Here is a 25582-nt window from a genome sequence, read left to right as displayed (position 1 = left end):
ACCTATAAAAAAATATTTCCATTTTTGAAATAGTCCCGGTCTCCTCTATATTTTTAATTTTCCATTGTTTAGAATTTTTCCGTTAAAAAATTTTTCTGCATTCCAAGACTTTAGAAAAATCATTGAAAATATCACTTTATCTTTTTTTTTATCATGGGGAAATGAACACCCCCTTTCCCCGAGACGGAGAGGGAAGTTATGCCGGACTTTTACTGGCTAAACCCCCATCAAACATTTTATCCTTATTTAATATTAACGAACATAAAATAATATCTTTAATATTTTTGAACATCGCTCTTTAGAGTAACAATCGATTTATTGAAGAAATATTTTGATATAAAAATTTCGATTAAAAAACCATATTAACAAAATCCCATATTATTGTTTAACTCTGCATAACTCAAAGTATGTATAGCCAAATAAAAAGTTAAATTACAAAAACTCAAGTAGTACAATATATTCGTATGATAATACGCTTAAGTTTAAAAACAATAAGGCAGTATATGTAATTAAGTGCTAAAATGTACCTTGCAAATATTTAAAAGTGCTCAAAAGTAAAAATGCCTCATAACAATTGTTAGCTATTGTGCATTAGTATATTAGTCATCACTAAAAAACGACGGGCTACTTTTGGCATATTTTTGTGAATCAATAATCACAACAATACGTTCTGATGCTTGCTTAAACCCGATGGCATTATGAATCAACAAGCCTGAGTAAGTAGTGAAAAAGGTTCTCCCACTGTTCTATAGGCGGAGCCTGCGCGAAACGGATGAGTTTTCGTTCGATTCAGTAAATAAAATATAGAAACGCTTAGTTTTCGAAAAAGCATTTTATTGTAAAATATTTTCAAAATAAAGCAATTGACAAAAAATGTTTCAAACAAAAGTTATATTGGGATTTTAACTATGGCCGCATCAATAAGGAAATTCCACGTCAATGTTCACACTTATATTTAAGTGTGTAATGTGAACATTGACATGGAATATCCTTATGGAAGTGGCTAAATTGGACACGAGTTAAAATTCCAATAATTTAAAGAGGGATAAATAATGATAAAATCAACTTTAAAAAAAAGCGATTTTTTCAAGATTATATATTCTGTTTAAAAAAATGGAATTACATAATTTTTTTGCATAATATTCATTTAAATTATTCTATATATGTATAAAGTACTAAAGCTATCAAAAAATCAATAGTTTTCAAGATTTTATACTTTAGTCTGACATATTTTGAATAAAATTACTTGCTTTGTTTTCAGAAAGATTCTTATCTCAGAAACTAAATATTTTTATTTAGACATATTTATATGAACCGTTTTTAATGTTTGACTAATCTGTCTTTAACCCTCAACAGCCACACTGGGTCTGGTATACCCGAGCTATTTACAATGCTTGGCATTTATAAACCGTAAGGATTGTGGGGACAGCAGTCGGGGAATATTTCTATCAATATCTCCACTACTGACTTCCCATAATAGTAGTTTCTAAGAATAGATTGAAAATTTTATAGTCATATTTTTTCACGGTACGGATACATTACACTCAGTGTGCCAAAAACGTATGTATTGTAAAAAAAAAAATTAATTTTTCTTTATCAAGCAAAAATAAATTGATTAATAGCATTTTATATAATTTTTTACTTTATTTTTGTACTCTGACCAACGAGAGACTGGTTTGTTTCTACGTTTTGACAAAAAACGTCAAGATTTTATCACTGCAATGGAAACACGTAAATGGCCTACTAATGCAATACTTTTATTAGATCAGGCTAGCATTAATTCATTTATAATTTATAACTTATTAAAAGATAACCCAGAAAAATGTCGTAAAGATTACATACAAGAGCTAACTATAGCTCTCATCAAGCTATTTCTGACTCGCTGACATTGTCTCGCTTTTTCAACGTTGCAAACGGTATTGCGTGTACAAATAAAAAGTTTTCTAGACTACACAGATATTCCTGAAGATCAAGATCCTCGCAATTTGTTGGTAGATAATAAAATGGCCAAGTCAAAAAGATTCATTATGTCGGTCTACTCTTGATCGACAAACGATGTATAAATGTTTAAAATGTGACAAACCGATGTGTAAGCATCATACAGCAACAATTTGTTGCAAAGGTTCCATGTAATAAATAATAATAAAATATATAATACTGTATATATTTTACGTTTTTTCAAGTTTTATTACCGATAACGAATGATTCATTCAATCAACTCATTTTTTCTTACGCTAAAAAATCACCTAACCTTGCAGAATAAATGTACTTTTTAAAAACAATTAAAATAACAATATTTTTTCCTTAAATTACGTTCTATTACCTTTCAAAATCTATTGGAAAAATCTTTCTAATGGTTTTCCTTTCAAAACTACAAATTAAAAAAAAAACCGTTTTTTTTTCGCGAGTACGTTTCCATCTCTCCTGAATATTTTAACTAATATATTCAATTTTTCAATTCTCACACCTATTTATTCTTCTTCTTGACCTTCTGGCATATTCGATTAAAAAAAAAAATTGTTCAAATTCTATGCATTAGATACAGAGATATACGCAATTGAAAATGGTGCGGTAACGTACACCCATATGTGGCAAAATATCGAATCCAGTATAGTGTATACGCTAAGGGTTAAAATACCTCGACTTACGAATTTTCGGGTGCATCTAGACGGGCTACTTTATCGTAGCGTGACGTGACGGAAAAGTTTTTCTATCGCGTCGCGAAGTGGCTCGTCCGAACAAGGCCTCATTTGCATTTACGCCGCTTGCATCACGAAATGGCTCGTCTAAACGTATCGGCGCTTATGTTTGTACCGCCACAAAATGGCCCGTATGAACAAGTGGGCGTTTGGATTTACACCGCGACAAAATAATCCTGGAGTCTGAACGTATCCTTACAACTGGCATGCTATTGACTAAAAATGAATTAATAGATATAATAAAGCTACTCATTGTCAGTTAAAAAACTTAATTTTTTTTACAATTTAAAACTAATTTTACATATTTACATCAATAGAATTAAAAAAGAGGCTAATGAGAGTCAAGACGTTGATGTTAGTGCGTATATTTCTGAGTTTATTCAAAATAAATTCAAGGACGTTTAATTTTCAAGAGTCCTTCCATTTTTTGTATTTTATGCGAATAATTATGCGTTACCAACATTTTAACAATATTTTTCAATTTATCCGATTGACCTTTGGAATTTACACATTAACATTACTTAAATCATGGATCAAACAGCGCAAGATTATTATTAAGAATTGTAACAAGATTAAATTCTTGAAATTTTGTATCCAGCATGATATCGTTCCGTCTCACTTGCTGCATTTAAAAAAACACAAATTTAGAAGTGTCGAACTACAAATCTAAATTTAAACTTAAACATACGTTACACAATTTCATTCACAAGATTCTAAAAATTGAGTTGAATGACACTTACAGAACTCGTAACAGTTCATAGATTGAAGCCTTCCGTCTTGTTAACAAAATCTCCAAAAATGTCCCTTACTACATTTATAACAAATTTTTTAACTATCAAGAGACCTCTCTCCTTCACTTTAACAATCTTGAAAGAGACAAAATTGATAAGAAAATGGAGTGTTTTTAAACATAATAAAATGATGAACGACAGGATTAAACCAATCAATTATGTTGGTAAAATCAATAATAAGGATAATAATATTACATATTCCAGGGCTGCTCAAGACGTTGCTATTATGAATTCCTCTCCGGATAAACAGATTGCTAAAATAAAAATAGAAGCCAATTCTTTTGATGTTAACTTTTTTAAATCTTCACTTAATACAGTAAAAAACAAATGGTTCGTCAACTTGGCTTCTAATGCCATTCCCCATGATGTACAGTGATTGTTGCAACTCGGCAAAAATTTTTCTCTTCCGATGCAGTGGATTGATAAAGTGACGATCAAACTTATTAAAAACATTGAATGCAATATAAGTAAGGTTGACCCGGAACAACAATTAAATATTAGGAATCGTACCATCCCAATCATTAAGAATTTACAATACAAACCTTCTCTAAACAACTATAACAACCACATAATTAACAATTTAATAAAATCGTGTAAAAGATTTGTTAGAGATAATCAACATATTATTTTTACACATATCGATAAAAACAATATCACAGTAGCCTTGGATCGTAATAATTACATCAACAAAATAACACTCATGCTACAAGATGTACTCTAATGTCAAAACACGTACTCTAATGTCAAAAAAGATCCAACAAAACAAATCATTAAAAATCTAAAAAATTTGTTGACAAGATGAAAAGCTAAAGAATATACATATATCGGCTAATGTTTACAGTAAATTATATAGTAGTGAAATTTTATCGAGAGCCTATGGGCTTCCCAAAATTCATAAAACGGGATACCCATTTAAATTAATTATTTCATCTGTTGACAGTCCTTTGTACTCCTTGGGCTCTTATTTACAAGATTTAATTTCTAAGATTCAGACACTTTTAGCCATATTGACAACAGTTTCAAATTGACTGATAAATTGAAAGACACTCGTATTAATAAAAACCACGTTTTAATCTCGCTGGACGTCATCTCGTTATTTACGAATATTCCAACTGATTTGGCCATCAACAGTGTACTAAGACGTTGAGACAATATCTCAGTAAATTGTAGTTTACCTAAAGATAAATTTATTGAAGCATTGACAATGGTTTTGAACTCGACCTACTTCTCTTTCAATAATCTTATTTACAAACAGAATTTTGGGACACCCATGGGTTCTCCCCTCTCGCCAATTATTGCGAATTTAGTCATGCGTGATTTAGAAGAGCGGGCTCTGGAAAATGTGGATTTTGTGCCCTCTTTTTATGTAAGATATGTCGATGACACAGCTATGTCCATACCACGATATTCTGAGGATTTGGTCTTAAACAATTTTAACTCTTTCCATCCTAGGTTACAATTTACATTGGAAATGGGTGGTGACACACTAAATTTTCTCGATGTAACTTTGATAAAAAGACACACATATAGAGTTCAATTGGTATCACAAACCCACATTCTCTAGAAAATACCTTAACTTTTTATCGCAACACCCTCTCTCACAAAAAATAGGTACAATTATGAGCATGGTGGACAGGGCGATTTTATTGTCGCATCCAATTTTTTAACGTGAAAATTTGAGATTGATTATCGACATTCTCCTGGATAATGACTACCCTCTGAACTTAATTTTCAATACTATCAATACAGGACTGGATTTCTTGTTTAAAAGATATAAACGAGATGCAATGCGTTCTAACACTAAAACATTGATTAATAGTACGACAAATAATAGATGGTTTACCATCCCGTACATTCACTCCATCTCACAAAAATTCAAAAATATCAGTAAAGATCTCAATTCCAGAATCTCGTTTTTGTCTCAATAAACTGGGTACAGTAATTAAAACACATAAGGACAAGCTCTCTGACTTATCTCAAAAAAACGTGGTTTACAAAATTTCATGTAAAAATTGTTTCGTATGTGGAACAAACACGTAGACAACTTAAAAGAATTTCCGAACACAAGAACCACATAAGATGGAATGCAAACTGATTCAGTTATTACGGAACACAGGATAAATAGCGACCACGACTTCGATTGGGATAACGTTATAATATTGGATAAAGAACCTTTCTGGGGGAAGCGCCTGATTTCTGAAATGCTACATATAAAGTGCCAAAACAACGGGCTAAATAGACAAGCGGACACTGAATATTTACACCATGCCTACACTTGTATCCTCGACAGATTATAACGGTTTGATTTAATATTTGTATATGTATTTTCAACTGTTCGATCTCATCGCCGACACTGCTTACGAACGGAGAGCAGTATCGCCTTGACTGTGACACAGGCGAGATGTGTCGTCTTTACGCTGTTACATGATTGTCAATTCATCTTACTTATAATGTTAACTTTATATTTATTTACGTTCTTGTGTGTTTAATATGTATTCGCTCCTTGCTTCACATGGTAAGTTTTTGTAAGTTTTATTTAACATTTTAGCTAATTAATCATTGTAATGTTATATATTATTAGTTGGTCACCCTTTAGAATTTCAATTTCACTTGGATAACCATCCGATTGTGACTCGTTAAAAACTAGGACCACGGCATGTGAAATCGAGGCTTTTTGATTTCGACTTTCTTTACTGAAGATGATCCGAAACAGAGTCGTAACGTCCTTGAATTTATTTTGAATAAACTCAGAAATATACGCACCAACATCAGCGTCTTGACTCTCATTAGCCCCTCTTTCAGTTCTATTAATTTTCGAGTCCTTCCATTTTTTATATTTATATCATTTAATATTTTTAACAATACAATGTACATAAATGTATATAAAATCTACATTAAATAAATGTTGAATCAATATTGAACAAAATGTTTCTAAATGTTGGATTGGAATGTCTAAAAGATATTTAACAAACATTAATTCAACATTAAACATTTTTCCAATATTTTTTCAACGTTGAATCTATCTATTTCAAAACATTGATTCACAATATTATAATTCAACGTTTCAGAAATGTTAAATCAACATTTTTGTATAAAAACTCTAATTAATATTCCTTTTTTAAGATTTTTGACAGATAAACCAAATATGTTAAAACAAATATAATAGAATAGCCACTTAAAAATGTTTCAGATTTATCGTTTAGATCCGTGTCAAACTGAAGCATATTGTTATCTGTACAAATTAATTTGGCATGTTAATTGGGTTCGTAAATAAATTTTTAAATTGGAAAATTTAATTATTTTATCAAAATATAGGTACTATGATAACGATTTATTAAAATAAAATTAGTTAATTTGTTTATATTTACTTAATAATAAAGTTCAAATATTCATAGAAATTCAAATGGATGAAAACGCAACGCTATTGGTGTGACGTCACGATGTTGTTCCTTTCCGCGCGCTTCAAGCCTTCTGCTGCGTGATAGTTTTGCACAATTATTATTACCATATTATAAGCAAAAAGTAGCTTCAAATATGGCAAATATTTTAAAATTAGGTTTTATTAAAGCTGACTGAAAAAATTTGGCTAAAACAGACGCATTTATGGTTTGTGAGTTTATTAAGGAAAGAGACAAATTCAACGCTGCTGAAGTTAGGAATACAAAAGCTGCAATGTAATTAATGTAAGTTTATTTATTTCTATCATCAGACAAAGAGCATCTTGCAGCCAAAATATCAGTAACCTCTACTTTACGTTTTCGTTTCTCAGTAAGGTAAAGGAAATAATTTGCAGTTCGTTCTCTATCGAGTTGACAGGAAAAAATATGTGGCATAACTCCAGATTTCATTTTTATAGGTCCACCCATTGAAGAGAAACAAATATAATTTTCCATGTCATCTTTTAGTTAGAAAATATCAACTAAAGAATTATTTGTAAATGTCATTTTTAGATACTATTCTCATAACCTAGCCTCAAAACTTTAGAAATATAGATACTAATGGAAATAATAGTTTGATATTGAATATTTACAACAAAATAATCCTCACAACAAAAATAATTCAATTTTGTTGGTTCATCCGGACGTCGAGGCAATTGAAACCACACTGAACTATCTTATTACTTCTTCGCGTAGTACTGTCACAAATACTTTAGCGGGTGCACTTTTCGTAATATTTTTGCACAATGGCACAAAACACCATCAATAATTAGTCATGTTTATAACACGCACAGCCTAAATTAAATAAAAATCGAGCATACAGCTGTACTGAATACAACCATACTATGCGCTTTCGGCAACAACATCGTGACATCATCTTCGAGTTCAGATATTTTCGGGTAATTCCGGAGCGTTTAAATGATCAGACGCCCAACAATGTTTTAAAATTGATATAACTTTATAAATATAAAGTATATTGCAAAAATAAAAAAGTTACAAACAAATTTAAATGTATTCTATCGATTAACAATGTTACCAAAAATAGACTTAAGAACCGAATTTTAAAAATAAATATTTTCCAGATTTTTCTACTCTTTCGCAGTTTGCAAATAAATTCACAATACTAGATACTTTGACAAAATAAACGACACAACTTTACAAAATAGCAGTGAGCATAATGGTAATGTTTAATGCATATAAGTAACAAAACAATCGCACCTGAAGTATACCATGAGATAGAAGACATAAGTCTAAGTCGAAAAGTTCTAAATCATTTTTCGATCTGAACCTTCTGTTAGATGTTATACAATGTTAAAGTTAGCGAATCAACGCTTGTCTATACAAGAAAAGCAGGGACGGATAATAAACAGGCGAGCGTGCGGAGCGGAGCTGAAAAATTACGCGGCGGGAGAACAACAATAAGCAGCAAAACGGCTGTATACATATACACGCGCACGCACATGCACGCACGCACGCACGCACTTCTCTCTTTCCATCTTGTTTAAAAAAAATCTTAAACATTCTAAAATGCATAACTATAATAAAATAAACGTTTCGGCGTTTTTGTAATAATTTATCAATTTAATGTGAATTAATTTTTTATTTCATTACAGTTACAATAAATGTTCGAAGTGTGCTCTTCTTACTTCGATACACATTCTTGCTCTTTTTTGTGCATTTTGCGTAACTCTTCGAACTTGATCATTATCAATTCTTTCAATAGTGCGGAATATTAATTCCGTCATCTCGTCAACTGTCTCGATGTTGGTGTGCATAAATATTTTTTCCTTTATTGTTCCCCAAAGAAAAAACTCGCATGGGTTGTAATCCGGAGATAGAGCATGCCACAAAGTTATTAAAACTCACTTCACTAACAATAAGTATCTTCATCATTAAATAGTTGCTTGCACTAAAACATTTATTACAAACATTGATATTTGATTCAAGACAATTTAATCTTTCTTCTTCTATTTCGATTAAATAAACATTTTTGAAGTATCAAAGAAGGCAATCTAATTTTGTAAGGAAAAAAATTTCAAATTTGGAGAGACGTTAAAAGACATAATAAAAAATATATCAGAAAAAAAACAAGAAAAAAAATAGATTAATTTCAATTTGATTAATAAATTGTCTTAAAATACGATTTGATCTCCCAACAATCCAGATCAAACATTTATGAAATATCGATCTTGGAAGGAACTTTCTCGGCTGACAAATGTATTTTTATAGCTTTAATAATGAGAATTATAAATGTTGAACATACCGCTTCTTGTAAACAAACATTCATATGTATACAAAATGCACGAAGAGCAAGAATGTGTATCGAAGAAGGAAAAGCACACTTCGAACATTTATTGTAACTGTAATGAAATAAACAATTAATCAATTCACATTAAATTAATAAATTATTACAAAAACGCCGGAACGTTCATTGGATTTTATTAGATAGATAATTTATTGCCTCTCCTTAGGGTTACATCTCCGTACAAGTCCGTACAATTATTCCTTACCGACTAACTTACTTAGCTTACAAACTAGGACGCCGCAATCTACACTTTTTTTTAAATCTATCCTATCTCTCCTACTGTTTACACACATACACGCCGCAGTCCTACCTAACCTATCGGGACCTCCGCTTCCGGTGTTCTTTTTAAGTCCTTTTCAATCATCCCCTCTTCCACTCACTCATTCAAATCTTCATCCACCCATTCTTCCCCCCCCTCTCCTCACGTCCATTCCCACCCTTCCATACTTCTAACCTCCTCAACCATTCTTCTCCCTCCCCATCCTCCCTCCCCCCAGCACAATCCCCCTCATCTCCTGCCATCCCTTCCCATTCCCCCAACTCACACATTCCTCCCACACATGCTCCCACGTTTCATTCATACGTTCACACATCCTGCACCTCTTACGCTCATCCTCCTCCCAGTGTCTGTTACCCCTCATCCCGTTCCCTAACCTAAATCTTGTCACCCTTTTCCACCTACTCTCTCCCCACCCTTTAAATACCCCGGAATTCCCTCCCCCTTAATCCATTTATACTCCCTATTACCCTTCGTCTTCATTATTCTCTCCCATCTTTCCTCCCTCTGCATCTCTCTCTCCCTCTTAATCAGACCTTCCATATTACTCCCTACTATATCCCCCCCCATCCCTCTCATCCCAAAGAATTTATTGGATTTTATTATAGTTGTACATTTTAGGATGTTTAAAATTTTTTTAAATAAGGAGGAGGAGAGAGAGAGAGAGAGAGAGAGAGAGAGAGAGAGCAAGAGCGAGAGAGAAAAAGAGAGAAGGGGGGAAAGAGAGAGAGGGAGGGAAAGGAGGGAAAGGAGGGAAGGGAGAGAGAGGAGGAAGAGGGAGAGAGGGAAGAATAGAAAAGGGGGAAAGGAAGAGAAAGGGGGTGGAAAGGGGAAAGAGAGGGGTCGGAAGGGAGGGAAAGGGAAAGGGGGGAGGAAGGGAGAGAGGAGGGGATGCGTGCGTGCATGTGTGTGTGTGTGTGTGTGCGCGTGCGTGTTTAAGCGTGTGCGTATGCGCGCGCGCGTGTGTACAACCATTTCGCTGCTCATCGTTGTTCTCTCGCGGTATAATTTGTCAGCTCCGTTTTGCCCGCGCGCCCGTCTATTGTCCGTCCCTGCTTTTCTTGTATAGACGGGTGTTGATTCGCTAACTTAGCATCGTATAACATCTAACAGAAAGTTCAAATCAAAAAATGACTCAGAACTTTTCGACTTGGATTCATATCCTCTATCTCATGGTATACTTCAGATGCAATCGTTTTGGTACATCCTGTATAATATTTACAATAATACATGTAGTATTGGTAAAGGTTCATAAAATTTTACTAGATCTAAATTAATTATTCATTAAAATAATTAGATCACATTTAGAACACAAATATGACATTTATATTTATCTTTAAGGAAACATACATTTAATGGTTGTAAGAAATAATAATATTCATTGAAGATTGAAACATTAAATGATAAATTCACACAATTAATCATATATCTCATCAAACACAATTTTGTTCAAGTAATTAATGTCTTGATTCTAAACTTATCTGAGTAGCAAATAAAGATTAAGGCTCTTATAAATAAATTAAAATTAAGAAATAATAAGCTCAAGAGTCACGCAGGATGTCAGACGCAAATAAATAAATCACAGCATAAATTTTAGGTTCGTCATCCCTTTTCCTTCTATTCCTTTCGTAGGGGCCATCGAGGCTATCTCGTTTCGGTCCTTATTATTTGTATCCATTCTCACCGAGATGTAATCCTATCTCACAATGCTGTGACACGAGTTTTAGTGCTTAAAGGTATTTTGTATATAATTTTTTGCTTTGTTTTATTTCTTTTTTCTTTTTTAATTTTGCATAATTTTTTTTTATAATGTTTTTTTACAATTTCATATCTTATGACTTGTACAGCTTTCTTTTATTTCATATTTATTTTTATTTTTATTTATTTTCCGTTTATTTTTTTTAACTATTTAATTTGTATTGTTGTCTGTTACAAGTTTAAAAGTCATCATTTTAATATTACTTTCTTATTTATTTATTTATTAGCAACCAATTCATGTTGTTTTTACGAAGCTCTTGTCTTTGCACACGCTCTGTGAGGTCGTTTATTATGTTATTATGTTAAAACGTTGAAAGAAGATGTACATCGCGGTTTCGCACAATCTCTATTTGTTCGGTAATTTGTTTTTATTTTTGATCTTTATTTGTTTATTTCGATAAGTTCATATCTTAATTAGTGCGATTAATTTGTTGTTTTATAGAATGAATTTATAGAAATCTAATTTTATAGAAATCTATACTGAGGAAGACAGTCATTAAAGGTCAAAATGTTTGCTTGACATTGGATTTATGCTGTGATTTATTTATTTGCGTGTGACATCCTGCGTGGCTCTTGAGCTCATTATTTCCTAATTTTAATTGATCTAAATAGAATAAACCAATCATCTTTGTAAAACCTTACAACCGCACGAATGCAAAAACACACATTAAATGATAGGCAAAACAAAGTCAAAGCATTTAAATGATTTTCATATATTGAAATTACTATGTTTAATTAAAGTTTATTGTGTCTACAAATTACTAAATTAACCTGATAACAATTATCAATATAACAAATATTCACTAAGTCTTGTTTCTTACATTATAAAGTTTATATTTGGTTCCATTTAATATTTACATTTTATTAAAAAATTAGCAAAGACATTAATTCAATTAAGATATGAAAACTTAGAACAGACTAACCAATATTGATTAGAAGAGAGGCACCGGATTTGTAAATTTTACGAAATAAGAAAAGATTATTTAGAATACTATATTAAAAAATATGAAAAAGTAAAAGAATAGTTTGTAGATTAGGAGGAAATAAAAACAGATTATAGAGAAAATATAAGATTTAACCTCACTAATCACACAATCTATAATTTGCAACAAGATTCTGTTTATAATTTTATACAGAATACATGTGAACAAGACATGGAATATGCACAGTGTACAATACCTGTAAAATGTAAATGGCATAAAATAGGGCTTAGCAAAAAATGCATATTTCGATAAATTTTTAATTAGCGTTATTTTCTTTATCTCACCAACCCTACATGCAGTTCAAATGTCAATCGCGCGGGAAACAGTGAGGTGAGAGGAAAACTTTAAACTGAAAATCAGCCAAATGTGGAATTTTTTGCTGAGCATAGTCGATTCTTATTTCAAGATCTTAAGTAATGTCTTAAGAAGATGCCAAACCTAAAGCTGAACTTCCTCGACGTCGGTACGGCAGATTATTTTTTGAGAGTCTAGAGCATGTGGTCGCGCGCGAAGCGAAGAGTAGGGAGAATAGCACCAGACTAGAGACCCTATAATAAGAGACTGGTTATCAGATTTCATCAAATTCCTGCGAGTGAGAAAGGAGCATCTCACTATCTCGCTCTTTCACAAATGACAGAGTATATGTGATTTGTTCAGTGTAATATGTATGTGTAAGTGTCCTTTACGTAGCAGTGCAGCGTGATTGAAGTTTAATATGGTGGATGTTCAGCTGAATTTTGCAATAACTCCTCATCAAAAGGATACATCATGAAAGTGTTCCCAAAAAACTCAAAACGTCATGATTAATTGGCGAAAAATAGACGTAAAGATTGGACGCCTACAAATAATTCGTATCTTTGTGAGTTTAAGTAACATATTCGTTATAACAAAATCATAAAATTAAAGATTGTATTAATAATTAAGAGAGAACATTAAATATAAAAATTATTTCAACATATATTATTTAAATTAATATACAAGACAAATTTGTAGTATTTTTTATAATCTTTATTGATAAATATTACGTATATTAAAAAAAAAAAGTAATTACAGTTTGAATTTAAGCGGGAGTTGACGTAACATTCTGCTCCAATCAAAAGTGGCTCCCCTGATGGCCAGTCTCTTATTATAGGGTCTCTACACCAGGCTAGTGCTCTTTATCTAACGCATTCGTGAATCATCTGTCTTTGTTCTTCGATTATAGCGCCATCTACGAAAAGACCTATTAACTACTGTTGAAAAAATTACTGCTCTGATTGCTATCGTTTACGTGTGCTAAGCGACATTTGTACACCCAAAGACTTTGATTCTGTCCATGGAGAAATTTTCCAAACTGAGAAGTCACCACTTTCTACATACTCGCAGTTCATGATTAATGAAACGACTAGAGCTTATTGGTCGTTACGTTAATCATGAACTGTAGTAGTATGTAGAAGTATGTAGAAAGATAGCGACTTCTCAGTTTGGAAAATTTTCCCATGGACAGAATCAAAGTCCTTGGGTGTACACGTATAACTGTTTAAAAACCAAACTTTTTTGTTAGGCTTTTGATTGGAATGACAGTCAGTGTTATTCGTTAAGAGTTTTCTGCACGTAGGGAAGTTTGCATTTCATACATAAAAGCTACAGAATGTCAATAAATGATAAAAGTTAACCTCAACTGGCACGTCCACAAGCCAAAAATAAATGAATTTTTAATTTTTTTTATCTTCTCGTAAAATCTCTCGCACTTTTTTGTTACGTACGTTCATTCCACAAAAGGATTTTGTGAAGCCAATTCGTCAAGCGAATTCGGAGATTAAAAAAAACTAATTTCCGTTAATTTAGCATCCTCTTAAGACATTACTTCAGACGGTCTTGAAGTAAGAATCAACTATGAATATCGGCTCAAATGTTTCTTTTACGTTTATGAAGTTTATTTCTATGAATAAATACTACTACAATTATAGATATTAAAATTGATGTATTATTAACTCAGATAGCACATTGCCGTCTTTGTTGTTGTTTTGATACCAAAATGACACCAAAATTGTTACTTGACATCAATTTGACGTCAATGTGCTATCTGGGAATAAATTTTCCATGATACATTTTTATTATATTTATATGTATTTCTTAATATTGTTACGCCTGATGTGGACGATCGAGCTTGCGAACAGCTGACTTGCAATATCGATATTTGATTGATGATTAGTCAACTATCGTTGTCGTCTTTCCGTCATAATTTTGGTGTTTCACGTTGTGTCAATAAAATCCTTACTTTTTAAAAGCTAGCTCCCTTTATTGACGAGTGCGGGAGTTACGAGTGTGAGTCTGCGAGAGCGTGAGCGCGAGTTTTCTTACGTACGTAACATTTTGTGCAGTGTCTACAGGAACCCATTATCCAGCTAAGTTCCCCAAAAAATATTTCCTTTGACGCGAGGCATTTTGCGTCGGATGTTCGAGACGCATTGCGTCTGCGTTACTTTTGCGTCTTATTGGTCAGTTTGGGATTCAGAGAGCACGATTTTTTTTGTGGAGAGGGCGCGTCTGTGGTTGAAAGAGTTCTTGTCAAGCGCATTTTACGCTTATATCTTCTATTAATTTTTACTATTTTAGTTGACGCATGGCGTATCGTTTTCTCTTAAAATTTTTAATTTTCTGAGATGTAATCTAGGGGAAAAAGAGTTTTGGTTTAAGTTTTGAAGTAGATAAAAAAATAGAGAGTTTCGGTTTAAGATTTTAATTTTTTTTCGATATTAAGATTTCTTCTCAGAAAAGGGAGGGGAGACGATTTGAGGTTTCCTTTTTTTTCCTGGAGGGCGTTGGATTGGGAATGGCGTGAGCAACGCTTGGTAACCCATGGCAGGAGTCCGAGGTAGGGCATGAAAACATTGTGTTTTCCCGAGAGTCCTCACCTTAGAAAACAGGTTCAGAGAAACGTTTTCTCGGAAACTGAGAGGGAGCTTTTGGAATTTCTTCGGTCAGTGTTAGGTTTTTCCTTCAGCGGAGAGGAGTCAGTCTTTTAATTCTTTTGGACTTTCTAGAAAGGCGTAGAATTGGGATTGCAGCGAACGATGCTCCGTAACCCGTAGCAGGAGCCCGGAGTAGGAAGTCGTCGTTTTGATTGTGATCGCTACGGGCGATGCTCAGTAAGCCGTGGCAGAAGGCCTGAGTAGAACAAAAAGTCGTCGTGTTGATTATGATTGCTGAGGACGACGCTCGGTAATCCGTGATAGGAGCCCAGGTTAAAGCAAGAAGGAATTGGTCTGGATCGCAGAAGACTCGGTAACCTGTCGCAGGAACCCAGGTTAGAATAGGAAGTCGTCGTTTTGATTGTGATCGCTACGGACAACTTCGGTAACGGCTCGGGGTGGAGCAGAAGGACGTTGTGTTTCCTGAAAATCCTTGCTCAAGAAGATGAAATAGAAAATTTCTTTCTACATGGCTAAGGAAATACGTTATGTACCCCAGAGCCGAGTTTTGCCGTTCTCGACTGAGAACGATGTTTTCAGTACAAGGCGTAGCTACGCGTGAGAGGCGCGCAAAGGTCAGGGGGGGGGGGGGCTCGGGGGGCAACTCAAACAAAACTATTTCTAATAAAATCACTATTTCTGATGTTGCTCAACTCTAAAATTTGTAACAATACATTTCTCCACTGCACGGCAACACTCCGGTCCAAACACCCGACCACCGTGCGTAAGCCAAGCACGTGCGTGCACCCGGCTAACCTTTCCGCGATCACGCGTTACTCCGCGCGCCACGCGCCGCGTTCGCGAAACGTTCCCACTCCTTTACTTACAACTATTACTCAACTCTTTGAAATATCCGCACAACACATTTTGCGTTGTCGCCGTCCTTTTGTGCAGCTTTTTATACTTGGTAAACGCCGAGTACGCCGCGTCGTATTTCTTGCGTGAGACTTTTGGCAAAGTGTCAACGCGTGCACTGTTGGGCAATTCAGCAAGTTCCGACGGCGTGCACTGCATTAATTCTTCCATTTCTTTGTTATTCATCCTCATCTGCTTGAAAACGCACAATTTTTACAGGCCACTTCGATGCGTGGCGTTCGACCCCACTACCTGTACCGGTTACAGGTTATGAGAACTCAGTGTACTGCCTTCGTTCATACATTCGACCTAACATTCAGCGCATGCTTCAAGAAATGATCACAGTTTCTTGACAAAAGTGCGCACCTTACGGATATGTTGTTCACAAAAAATTGTCCATTTACTCCCATGTTCCTGGAAGGAGGCGAAAAACGTGCTTCTATTGCATAAAAAAATTTTTATTTTTGGCACAAATAAGTAAAGATTCTTGTCGTAGATGCATTGAATTAGAGTTATGTGCAAGGAGGTTTTATTTTGAAATTCTGCTTAGAATGTAGAGAACAAAAATATTAGAACTAGAAAAAAATTATTTTCATGCGGAATTTTATTTTTCAAAATGGATGTTTTAATTTGTTTCAATTTAAAAGTGCATGTGTGACAACATTCTTGGTGCGGGAGGAAAATCGTCTCTAGTGGAATTTAACTTCTTTCCTAAAAAAGACCACCTCGCCCCGGTTCTTTTTGATCCGAGGTTTTTCCGTGGGCTATAGGACAAATGCCGAGGCAAAGACTTAAGGAGCCTTAATGGCGTTAGGTCTTCAGAAAACTAATCCCCCCTTGTCCAAAGATTTCAAGAAAGAAGAGTCAGCGTCGAAGAGAATTCTTTAGGAAGATTACTAAGTGAGAAATTTTAAAGAATAAAAAAGCTGTTTGCCGTTTGATTGTCGGGACAACAATCTGAAGGGGAGAGGGCAGTTAACTGGATAATGCATTCCTGTAGAAGCTGCACTTCGTCTCTCTGTCGCAGCTCAGCCAAGACTGGCTCTGTCTCTCGCTCCTGCCGTAGTTCGCTTTTTTCCCGTAGTTTCAGCAATTCCTCCTGAATCCCACGCAACTCCACATCCTCAGGAAATCACTCGAGTGCTTTATTCCTCAGCCGCCCCATTGACAAATACGCCGTAGCCGCCGAAGTCATTACGTTTCTCCACACAAATGGCTCGATCGTTCCGCTCGTCCGCTCGATCTCGGACGAGCCCCTAAAATGTTACGTACGTAAGAAAACTCGCGCTCACGCTCTCACGGATTCACATTCGCGACTTCCGCACTCGTCAATAAAAGGAGCTGGCTTATAAAAAGTAACGATTTTATTAACACAACGTGAAACACAAAATTTGTGACAGAAAGACAATAGTTGACGATAATTGATCGTAAATCAAATATCGACATCGGACATATTGCAAGTCAGTTGTTCGCAAGCCCGACCGTCTATACTGAGAGTAACAATATATATTTCTTAATCATGTCATATTTTTTAATGACTCAACCATGTAAAACAAACAAATATTCTATATATAATCTAATACAAAATTATAAGTAGAATTCTATCTTCAATTTTATTACAAATAGATCATGTAAAGTAAAATTCAGATAGAAAAAAAAAAAATTAAAGAAGAAAGAGGGGAAAAAAGGGTACAAGGCAAAGAGAAAGTAGATTTAAGAGAAAGTAGTAGTAGTAATTGTAGTAGTAGTAAAAATTTAATATTTACAATAAATACAGAAGTAAGATGTCCCAGCGAAAAATGATAATAAAATCAACATCGAATCGTTATCGATTCGACATCGAAAACATCATTTTAATGTCGATTCGATATCGATTCCATTATCATTTCTCGCTGGAAGGTAGAGATAAAATTGTAAAAAAATTGAAATAAGACTATAAGAGATATAATAGTTAAGAAAATAAAAGAAAAAATTTGAAAAAAATAATAAAAAAAGTAATAAAGATAAATTGTATAAAATTATGTAATAATATAGTAAAAATAAAGATGTATAGAGATGTATAAAAAGAAAAAAAGGTAAAGACACAAAAGTCTGAAGTTTTGATTTTAGGCTCAAATACATAGATATGAATAGGTATCACTAAGGAATGGTCGGATAAATGTGGTAGTTTTGACTTGTAAATCAAGTCCCCCTTCTTGGCTATCTACATATATGTCTGAAGTATTATAAAATATACAGAGTCATCGAAAAGTATTGGATCCTTTGATTTTGAAGACTAAGCATTTTAGAAAAGTGTTTCAAATAAAAGTTCCAAAGTAGGGTTCCAAAAGATCTATTTACTGATCTTATCAGTTTGACCTTGGATGACATCGTCAAGATCATGTCAAAATCACATTAACTTTTTTAAACGAAACACCCTATTTTTGATTCCAAAATCTAATAGCTGGTGTCAAGAGCTTTTCAAAAGAAAGTTTATTTTCGTTGAGTACTTTCCGAGTTGTGGGACTTGAAAGTTACAGTGTACTAAGGCTGTTACTTTTGACTTACTTCGAAGATTCAAAGCTTCAAAAGAATTCAAAGCTTTGAAGTTAACTTCAATCTTTCGAAGCTTAAGGCGTTTTCGAAGCTTCAAAGTTAACTTCAAAGCTTCAAAGTTTCGAATAATACGTTTGTGCAAATTAAAAGATTAATACAATTACAATATATTATAGCATGTTTTAAAAACTTGCATTATAACATATATTTAAAAAAATATATATTTCATCTTGTTTTCAATCGCACCGTAACATTGAAAGAAGATTCGAGAATGGTAAAAAAATATTTTTTAAGAAATAAAATAAACGCAAAAATATTTATTTATTGAAACTATATCTAATGAATATACATGGCTTTACTCTAATAAAAACTTATTTTAAAAAATAAAAACATTTGTCGAAATATTTTTAAAAACAAGACAGTTCCATTGTGGCAAAACAATGTTACCAGCAGTTAAGAATTCGTGTTTACGGTAATGAATATTCGTCAACAGTAATATCTCAGTTCGCGGGGCACAAACGTATTTTTCGAAACTTCGAAGCTTCGAAGTTAATTTTGAACTTCAAAGCTTCGAAGTTAATTTTGAACTTCAAAGCTTCAAAATTTGAAGTACCTTCGAAGCTTTAAAGTTAATTTCAAACTTCAAAGATTTTAATACCAAAGTTTCCAATCTTTGAAGCTTCAAAGTTCGAATATCGAAGCCTTCGAAGCCAGTCACCACCCTTACAGTGTACTGTAACTTTCAAGCGTCATAACTCGGAAAGTACAAAAATAAACTTATTTATAGTGTTTTGAAAAGTTTTCGAAATCGACTACAAGAAAATGCTATAAAAAATATAGAATATTAGGGTAGTACGGATACCGTTTAATTAGGAAACTACCAGTACTCTAACGTTATATCTTTTATTTCTTATAGTCAATTTCAAGAACTTTTCAAAACACTATAAATAAGTTTATTTTCGTTAAGTACTTTCCGAGTTATTACGCTTGAAAGTTACAGTACGCTGTAATTTTAAAGCCTCACAACTCGGAAAATCCTCAATGAAAATAAACTTTCTTGTAGGATTTTGGAAAACTCTTCATATCAGCTATTAGATTCTGAAATCAGAAATAATGTTCTATTTAAAAAAATTAATGTGATTTTGATCCTTAGTAACGTCATCTAAAGTCAAACTGATAAGATTAGTAAATAGATTTTTTGAAACCCTACAACTTTTATCTGAAACGCTTTTTTCTAAAATACTTAGTTTCCAAAATAATCAATTCCGATACTTTTCAATGAGCCTGTATATAAAAAATTATGTAACGCACTAGTTGTTTTATGTTTTCAAAACGTGACTGCAATCTGTCGAAGATGGTTCATCTAATTAATTTTACATTTTCTCTATACACTAGTGTAATTAATATAGAATTTTTTACAATTTAGTTTTTATTACAGCCAAAACAAGTAAAATATATATTAAAAAATTGTTATATTAATTTTGACCAGCTATTATTTCATTTAAACACAATTTTTCAAAAAATAGAATACTACACCAAGTACTAGATCTAACAAGAAGGCTAAATATTTAAAAACATACACCACACACAATAGTACGTTGCGAGGAAATTAAAAAAAAAAAATGGAAAAAGTAAGATTTGAACCAGTAATATGCAGCATTGTAGTTAGGCGCCTTACTGACTAGGCTACGCTGCTTAGGTGTCAATCTGTTCTTACTACATGGTACATTACGCACAAGTAAATCTTTAAACGCGTTTTTCTCGTGAATGCTTGAGAGGCGGGTCCTATTACTTTAAGATGAATTAGTGGGAGGATAGGTTTATAACATGTATAAAGTTCAACGAAATCGGAAGGGACAGTGTCTGGTGCTCCCCTTGTAAGTTTCAACTTGTTTATGCCACACTTTGCTTTTTGACGAGGTATTTAGATAAAATATTATTTGTTTCGATCATCTCAACATCACTTGACTATAGTGATAGATGTTATTTTGTTATCTGCTACTGACAAGGAAAGGTATGAAAGTGTCATTCTCTGATTTTGACAAGCCTTTAATATGTTATAGTATGGATGAAAATAAAGGACACATATTTTTTTATACAAGCCTGTTTTCATTTTTATGTATAAAATGCACATTTGAAGAAAATCAATATTTTTCTTTAAAAGCAAATATCATCAAAATTATAAGAAATAAAAAAAAATGTTCTAAATAAAAGTTGAATGGCTTAAACAGTACTTTATAACAGTGATCAAAAAAATTTTTTTAATTTTTTTAATTACATTTTTTTTTAAATTATTTTATTATTGTTATTTTCATCAAATTACAATTTCACAAGCACAATAAGGTTAATATTAAATTTTCACACAACAAATTTTTTACATGTGTTGATTGGCCATAGGATAAATTTTTAAAGTCTGGAGAATGTCTCTTGCTGTTAATTAATACACTTTAAAAATTTGTAGATTAATTATTCATAATTAGTTAAAGTGTTTCCTAACATCAATAAATTATTGTAAATTATAAGTTCTGTTTGCATTGCTTACACCTTACGCATTAAGCATCTTTGTTGTTTACCTTTCCTACACTCAAATCCTACATATCTCATTTCACATGCAAGAATTTTTAGGGATTTTAAGCAACGTGAACAAACCTATAGTATGGTTAAATATTAACAATCTTTTAACTGCATAACTGTTCAAATAACCAGTTATTTTAAAATAATAGTAATTGTTATAATTCAATACTAAAAATAATCATTTGGCCCATCACTACCCAGCTGATCAGGCTGATGCACATTTTAAGACAATGAGAAAAGTTCATAAAGTCTTGAAAATTTCATTGAATTGAAATCGCCACATTTTTTGGAAGAGTATTCATCATATTCATCATTTTGTTTGAAAGATGCAACAAAGGCTGCAATCAATCAGACATTGTAAATGCATTTAATTAATCAAAACAAAGAATTTTACAAATTGACCAATCAACAATTGCTTCAAAACATTTGCAGCATCATCTTAACCATATCCAAAATCATAGAAAATAATGGAAATTATTTCAAACATTAAATCTGTTTTTTAAAAAATAAATTTTAAATTTCATTAGAAAGGCATTATCTTGTATCTAACACAACTTTGAAAGAACAAAGCAATCATTTATTAGATCTTCCGATGCACGTTCAAATGGACGCTTTTTGGTATATTTCCGTTTGAAATAATGAAATAATCCGTTTGGAAGTTTTTCATTCATACAAACAAATTTGGAAAATGTTATTTGAGACACAAAACTGTTAATTAATGCTAAATACTCGCAAATAATGACTGATGCGTAATCCCTAATGAAAAACAAAAGGTTAGAAACTGTTGAATATTGAATTCTTTGCACTTATATAATTACTAATATTTTTGTACCTTGACGAATTACGGGTAATGTCAGCAGCACTATAAACACAATACAAAATCGTTAACTGGTTAATAACTTATTATTTTTAAATTGCGTACACATGCTTCAAATACGATATATAACCTATAGAAGCGACACTACTATTCACTGTATAAAGCCTAAATAACCTATGAACCTAATGCAGACTGCACCACTGCACGCAACAAGCGTTAAGCAGCAGATTTCGTTGATTGGCTGTTACTAGACCAAAATCCAATCCTATTGAATTTTGGGTAAGCAGCAACCAATAGTCTGCTGCTTGACACTTGCCGCTTGCTGCATTTAGTCTGCACTAGGCTTTATGGAAAAAAAGCCGGCGTGGTCGTTCTCACAGGTTCCTCTCTTGTACAACATGGCATAAAACAGAATATAGGTTATATTTATATGTAAGAAAAGGTTTGACCGATAACGCTTTCTGTTTTTATGATAATGTACGATGTTTATCATGTTGACCTTTTTTCTCTTGCATTTTGCAAGCACGGTACAGTAAAGAGTGCATCGAATTTTACAGACTACAATGCTGATGTACAATCGAGAAGAAAAAGAGAAATAATATAAATCTAATTATTAAGTTTAATTGTGACGTACGCTTTTAAATACAATAATGTCGAAACAGATAAGAGTGCTAGAGTTGAACAATTGCATTTCATCTCGGTTATGGTACACGTCTCTAAATATTTTCAACACAAGCAATGATAGCAAGTTCTTGAAAGAATTTCATTACAATTGCTGTGTCGATTTAACAGAATTGAAAACTGTAATCGAAAGTTTAAGGTAAGTAAAAATTTACTTCATTAGTTTAGCTATTTTAGTACTAATATTATAATAATATATTTTAGTACGAAACAAAAGAGTAGAGCAGAGAAAAGCTCTGCTCCGCAAAAAGGAGATATTAATCCTTACAGTTGACTATTATTTAGATTGGGATACTTGTTATATCAACGAAATTGGCATGAACACATTGGTTGTGTGTCATAATTAAAAATGTGTGATATTTGAAATTACAAACCACTATTAAAAAAGGGCAATTAGAACTGATTAATTTGGATAAAAACCTATTTTAATCCACTGTGATCCATTTTAATAGATGTAATCCATTGCCTGGATTGAAAGATAATTCAACTAATTGTAAATGTTTATAATATATCATACAATGATTAATTTTAATCCAAATTTTTTTATAATTCATATTTTTGTTAATCTGAAGTGGATGAATAGATAAGTATCCATTTGAATCTTTGGCAGTTTTTAATCATTTTTAATATTAGAAAATATAGATCAAAATATAGATGAAATATAATTAGTGTGAATGCTGTTGAAATATATTTACAATTTAATCCATTGTAACAAAATTATTAATATTATACAATGTATCAGCAATGTAATGGTATTGTAAAGAAATTTATTCTAATTTGCATTAAATGATCTGAATACATTAACAAGCACATACATTTATAAGTATAAATGTAAGTCAATTATTGTTAAAATAAACTGGTTTGCCCTTGGAAAGAAAATAAGAAGTTTTTTTATTTTGATTTTAATAAAATCAAATTTAAAAGAATCGAGTTGTGCATGCACGGGGTTGTAATTTGCATTAAAATAATATATTACGATTATGCGTGTAAAACTGAAATAGTCTCATATAATCTATTTTTATCCATCATTCTACAATTATACAGGGTGTCAGAAAAAAAGGTCACATATTTTGATAGCAAGTAGTATTGATCAAAACAAAAAGAAAAGGTCTAATTAACATGGGTCCTAAAACTAATATCTTCAAAGATACAAGCTATTTTGTTATTCGAGCTCTTTGTCATTTTCTTATTAATCGTGTCATCTTGGAATGTCTCCTGATATTTACATTTGCAGTAGATACTACAAGTCAAACGTAGCCCTTGACGAATGTGAGCAGCCCTAGTAAACAAAAGAGTGTTTACTACTGTTGCTATACGAGAGTTCGTCAGTACGAGATTAATCGTCTCAGTCAGCATTAAAATTGTTTATTTTTTGTAAAAAAAGGAGTTTTTATTTTGTTATCATATGTACATACATTTAGTTTCTTTATTTCAGTTTTTTTTTATAGAAGATTAATGATTACATTTTATATTAATATAAAAATTATTTTTTTATCTCTTTTTGTTTATTTTTTATTTTTTAAGGCACTTAGAAAAAAGATATCCCCATTGTACCCCACTCTTCCCTACTCCTTTGTTCATTACATTCTAAAGATGACCCGACTAATAAGAAAATGACAAAGAGCTCAAATAATAAAATAGCTTGTATCTTTGAAGATATTAGTTTCAGGACCCATGTTAATTATTTCTTTTTGTTTTCTTTTTGTTTTGATCAGGGTGTCAGAAAAAAAAGGTCACATATTTTGATAGCAAGTACTACTTGCTATCAAAATATGTGATCTTTTTTTCTGACACCCTGTATATTTGGAATTAAACCTCTGTTGTAATCCATTTTAATCCACTATTTTACGATGCATATGAAACTGAAATTATTTTATAAAAATATGACATTTAACTATTAAAATATTATTTATTAAATAATTAAACGATATATATTGGGTGTTCCAGAATTAATAAAGGTCCTTTTATGAGTGAATTCTTCGGAATATTCCAAGTCGAAAATCCTAATACAAAAATGTCGAGGCTATAATACTTTTCCAATTTTAAATTTTTAAAATTGTCCAACTGTAGCGCCTAAAATTCGCGCGCTCAGGAATGGCATATAGCACATTAGTGAAGATACCCTTGCACATCTGCTAATTCTGGCACACCCTATATATTTCGAATTGAAATGGATTACTATTTTGTTTTCTAGCCAACTGGATTAAAATCGATGATAACTGTTTTTTCCATTTTTTTTACTGAAATACCGAAATTTTGAAGTGAATAAATTAATAAATGCGTAGATCAATAAATGTGTAAATCAATAAATTTAAAATCAACGAATGATTCAATAGAACACAATAATAATATAATTAAGCCGCGTTAGATATACGTACGAGATTTTATTAGATGTAATTAAATAATTCTCATTACAAAAAACTTCAATATAATTTACAAAACAGCAATCGTAAACGTTTCGACTTCTCTGTTGAGTCATTTTCAATGCAATGTCATAACGGTAATTTGTCTTAGAACACTCCTACGTCTTGATATGGCTAATTTTTGGGTATCCGGTCAGTTGATCGAAAACATTTCATCGAAAAGCAATTCATCGAACGGACAATTGATCGAAAGAACAATTGGTCGAAAATACAATCTGTCAAAATTGATAATTATCTAGAACCAATTATCGCAATTTGGCCATAATTTCAAATCTAATATCGCAACGTCAATTGGATATTCTTGGCCAAATTACAACTAAAATAGGGTTGGGTTAGGTTAGGAAAAATAAAAAGAGGTGGTGCAGGGGGAGGGGCGGAGTTTCTACCCCGCCCACGCGTTCTCTTTACTATCTGGGTTTCTCGGGAGTTTTTTGCGATTTTGCAGTATTTCCGCTTTCGACCGCCATTTTTAAATTGCATATTCGTATTGGAG

The 25582-nt window shown here is 32.5% G+C and overlaps 2 protein-coding genes across 12 annotated transcripts in view; one reads left to right on the top strand and one right to left on the bottom strand.

Annotated features, from left to right (window-relative positions):
* The window catches only part of LOC105198482, a 62188-nt gene extending 40039 nt beyond the window's left edge, over positions 1-22149 (bottom strand). Inside the window, exons 1-2 of one of the 7 annotated variants that reach the window (XM_039459143.1) lie at positions 22001-22149; positions 2649-2915 (exon numbers count right to left, since the gene is read on the bottom strand). The gene's annotated coding sequence lies outside the window, so the exon portion shown is untranslated. Of the gene's footprint in view, positions 1-2638; positions 2916-3439; positions 3720-14510; positions 16019-22000 lie in introns of those variants that run through there. The other 6 variants (XM_039459140.1, XM_039459137.1, XM_039459138.1 and 3 more) reach the window with 6 other exon arrangements.
* Positions 22150-22320: 171 nt separating this feature from the next.
* Positions 22321-25582, top strand: part of LOC105198485 — a 62878-nt gene continuing 59616 nt past the window's right edge. For 3 of the 5 annotated variants that reach the window (XM_039459135.1, XM_039459134.1, XM_039459133.1), the window contains exon 1: positions 22358-22805. In XM_039459135.1, the coding sequence (XP_039315069.1) occupies positions 22636-22805 (170 nt within the window). In that variant the 5' untranslated portion in view covers positions 22358-22635. Of the gene's footprint in view, positions 22806-25582 lie in introns of all 5 variants that reach the window. The other 2 variants (XM_039459132.1, XM_026139775.2) reach the window with 2 other exon arrangements.

The sequence above is a fragment of the Solenopsis invicta genome, chromosome 16, assembly GCF_016802725.1.
Source record: "Solenopsis invicta isolate M01_SB chromosome 16, UNIL_Sinv_3.0, whole genome shotgun sequence".
NCBI lineage: Eukaryota > Metazoa > Arthropoda > Insecta > Hymenoptera > Formicidae > Solenopsis > Solenopsis invicta.
Note: the sequence above shows the minus strand (reverse complement) of the source record. Positions and strands in the feature narration are given on the sequence as shown.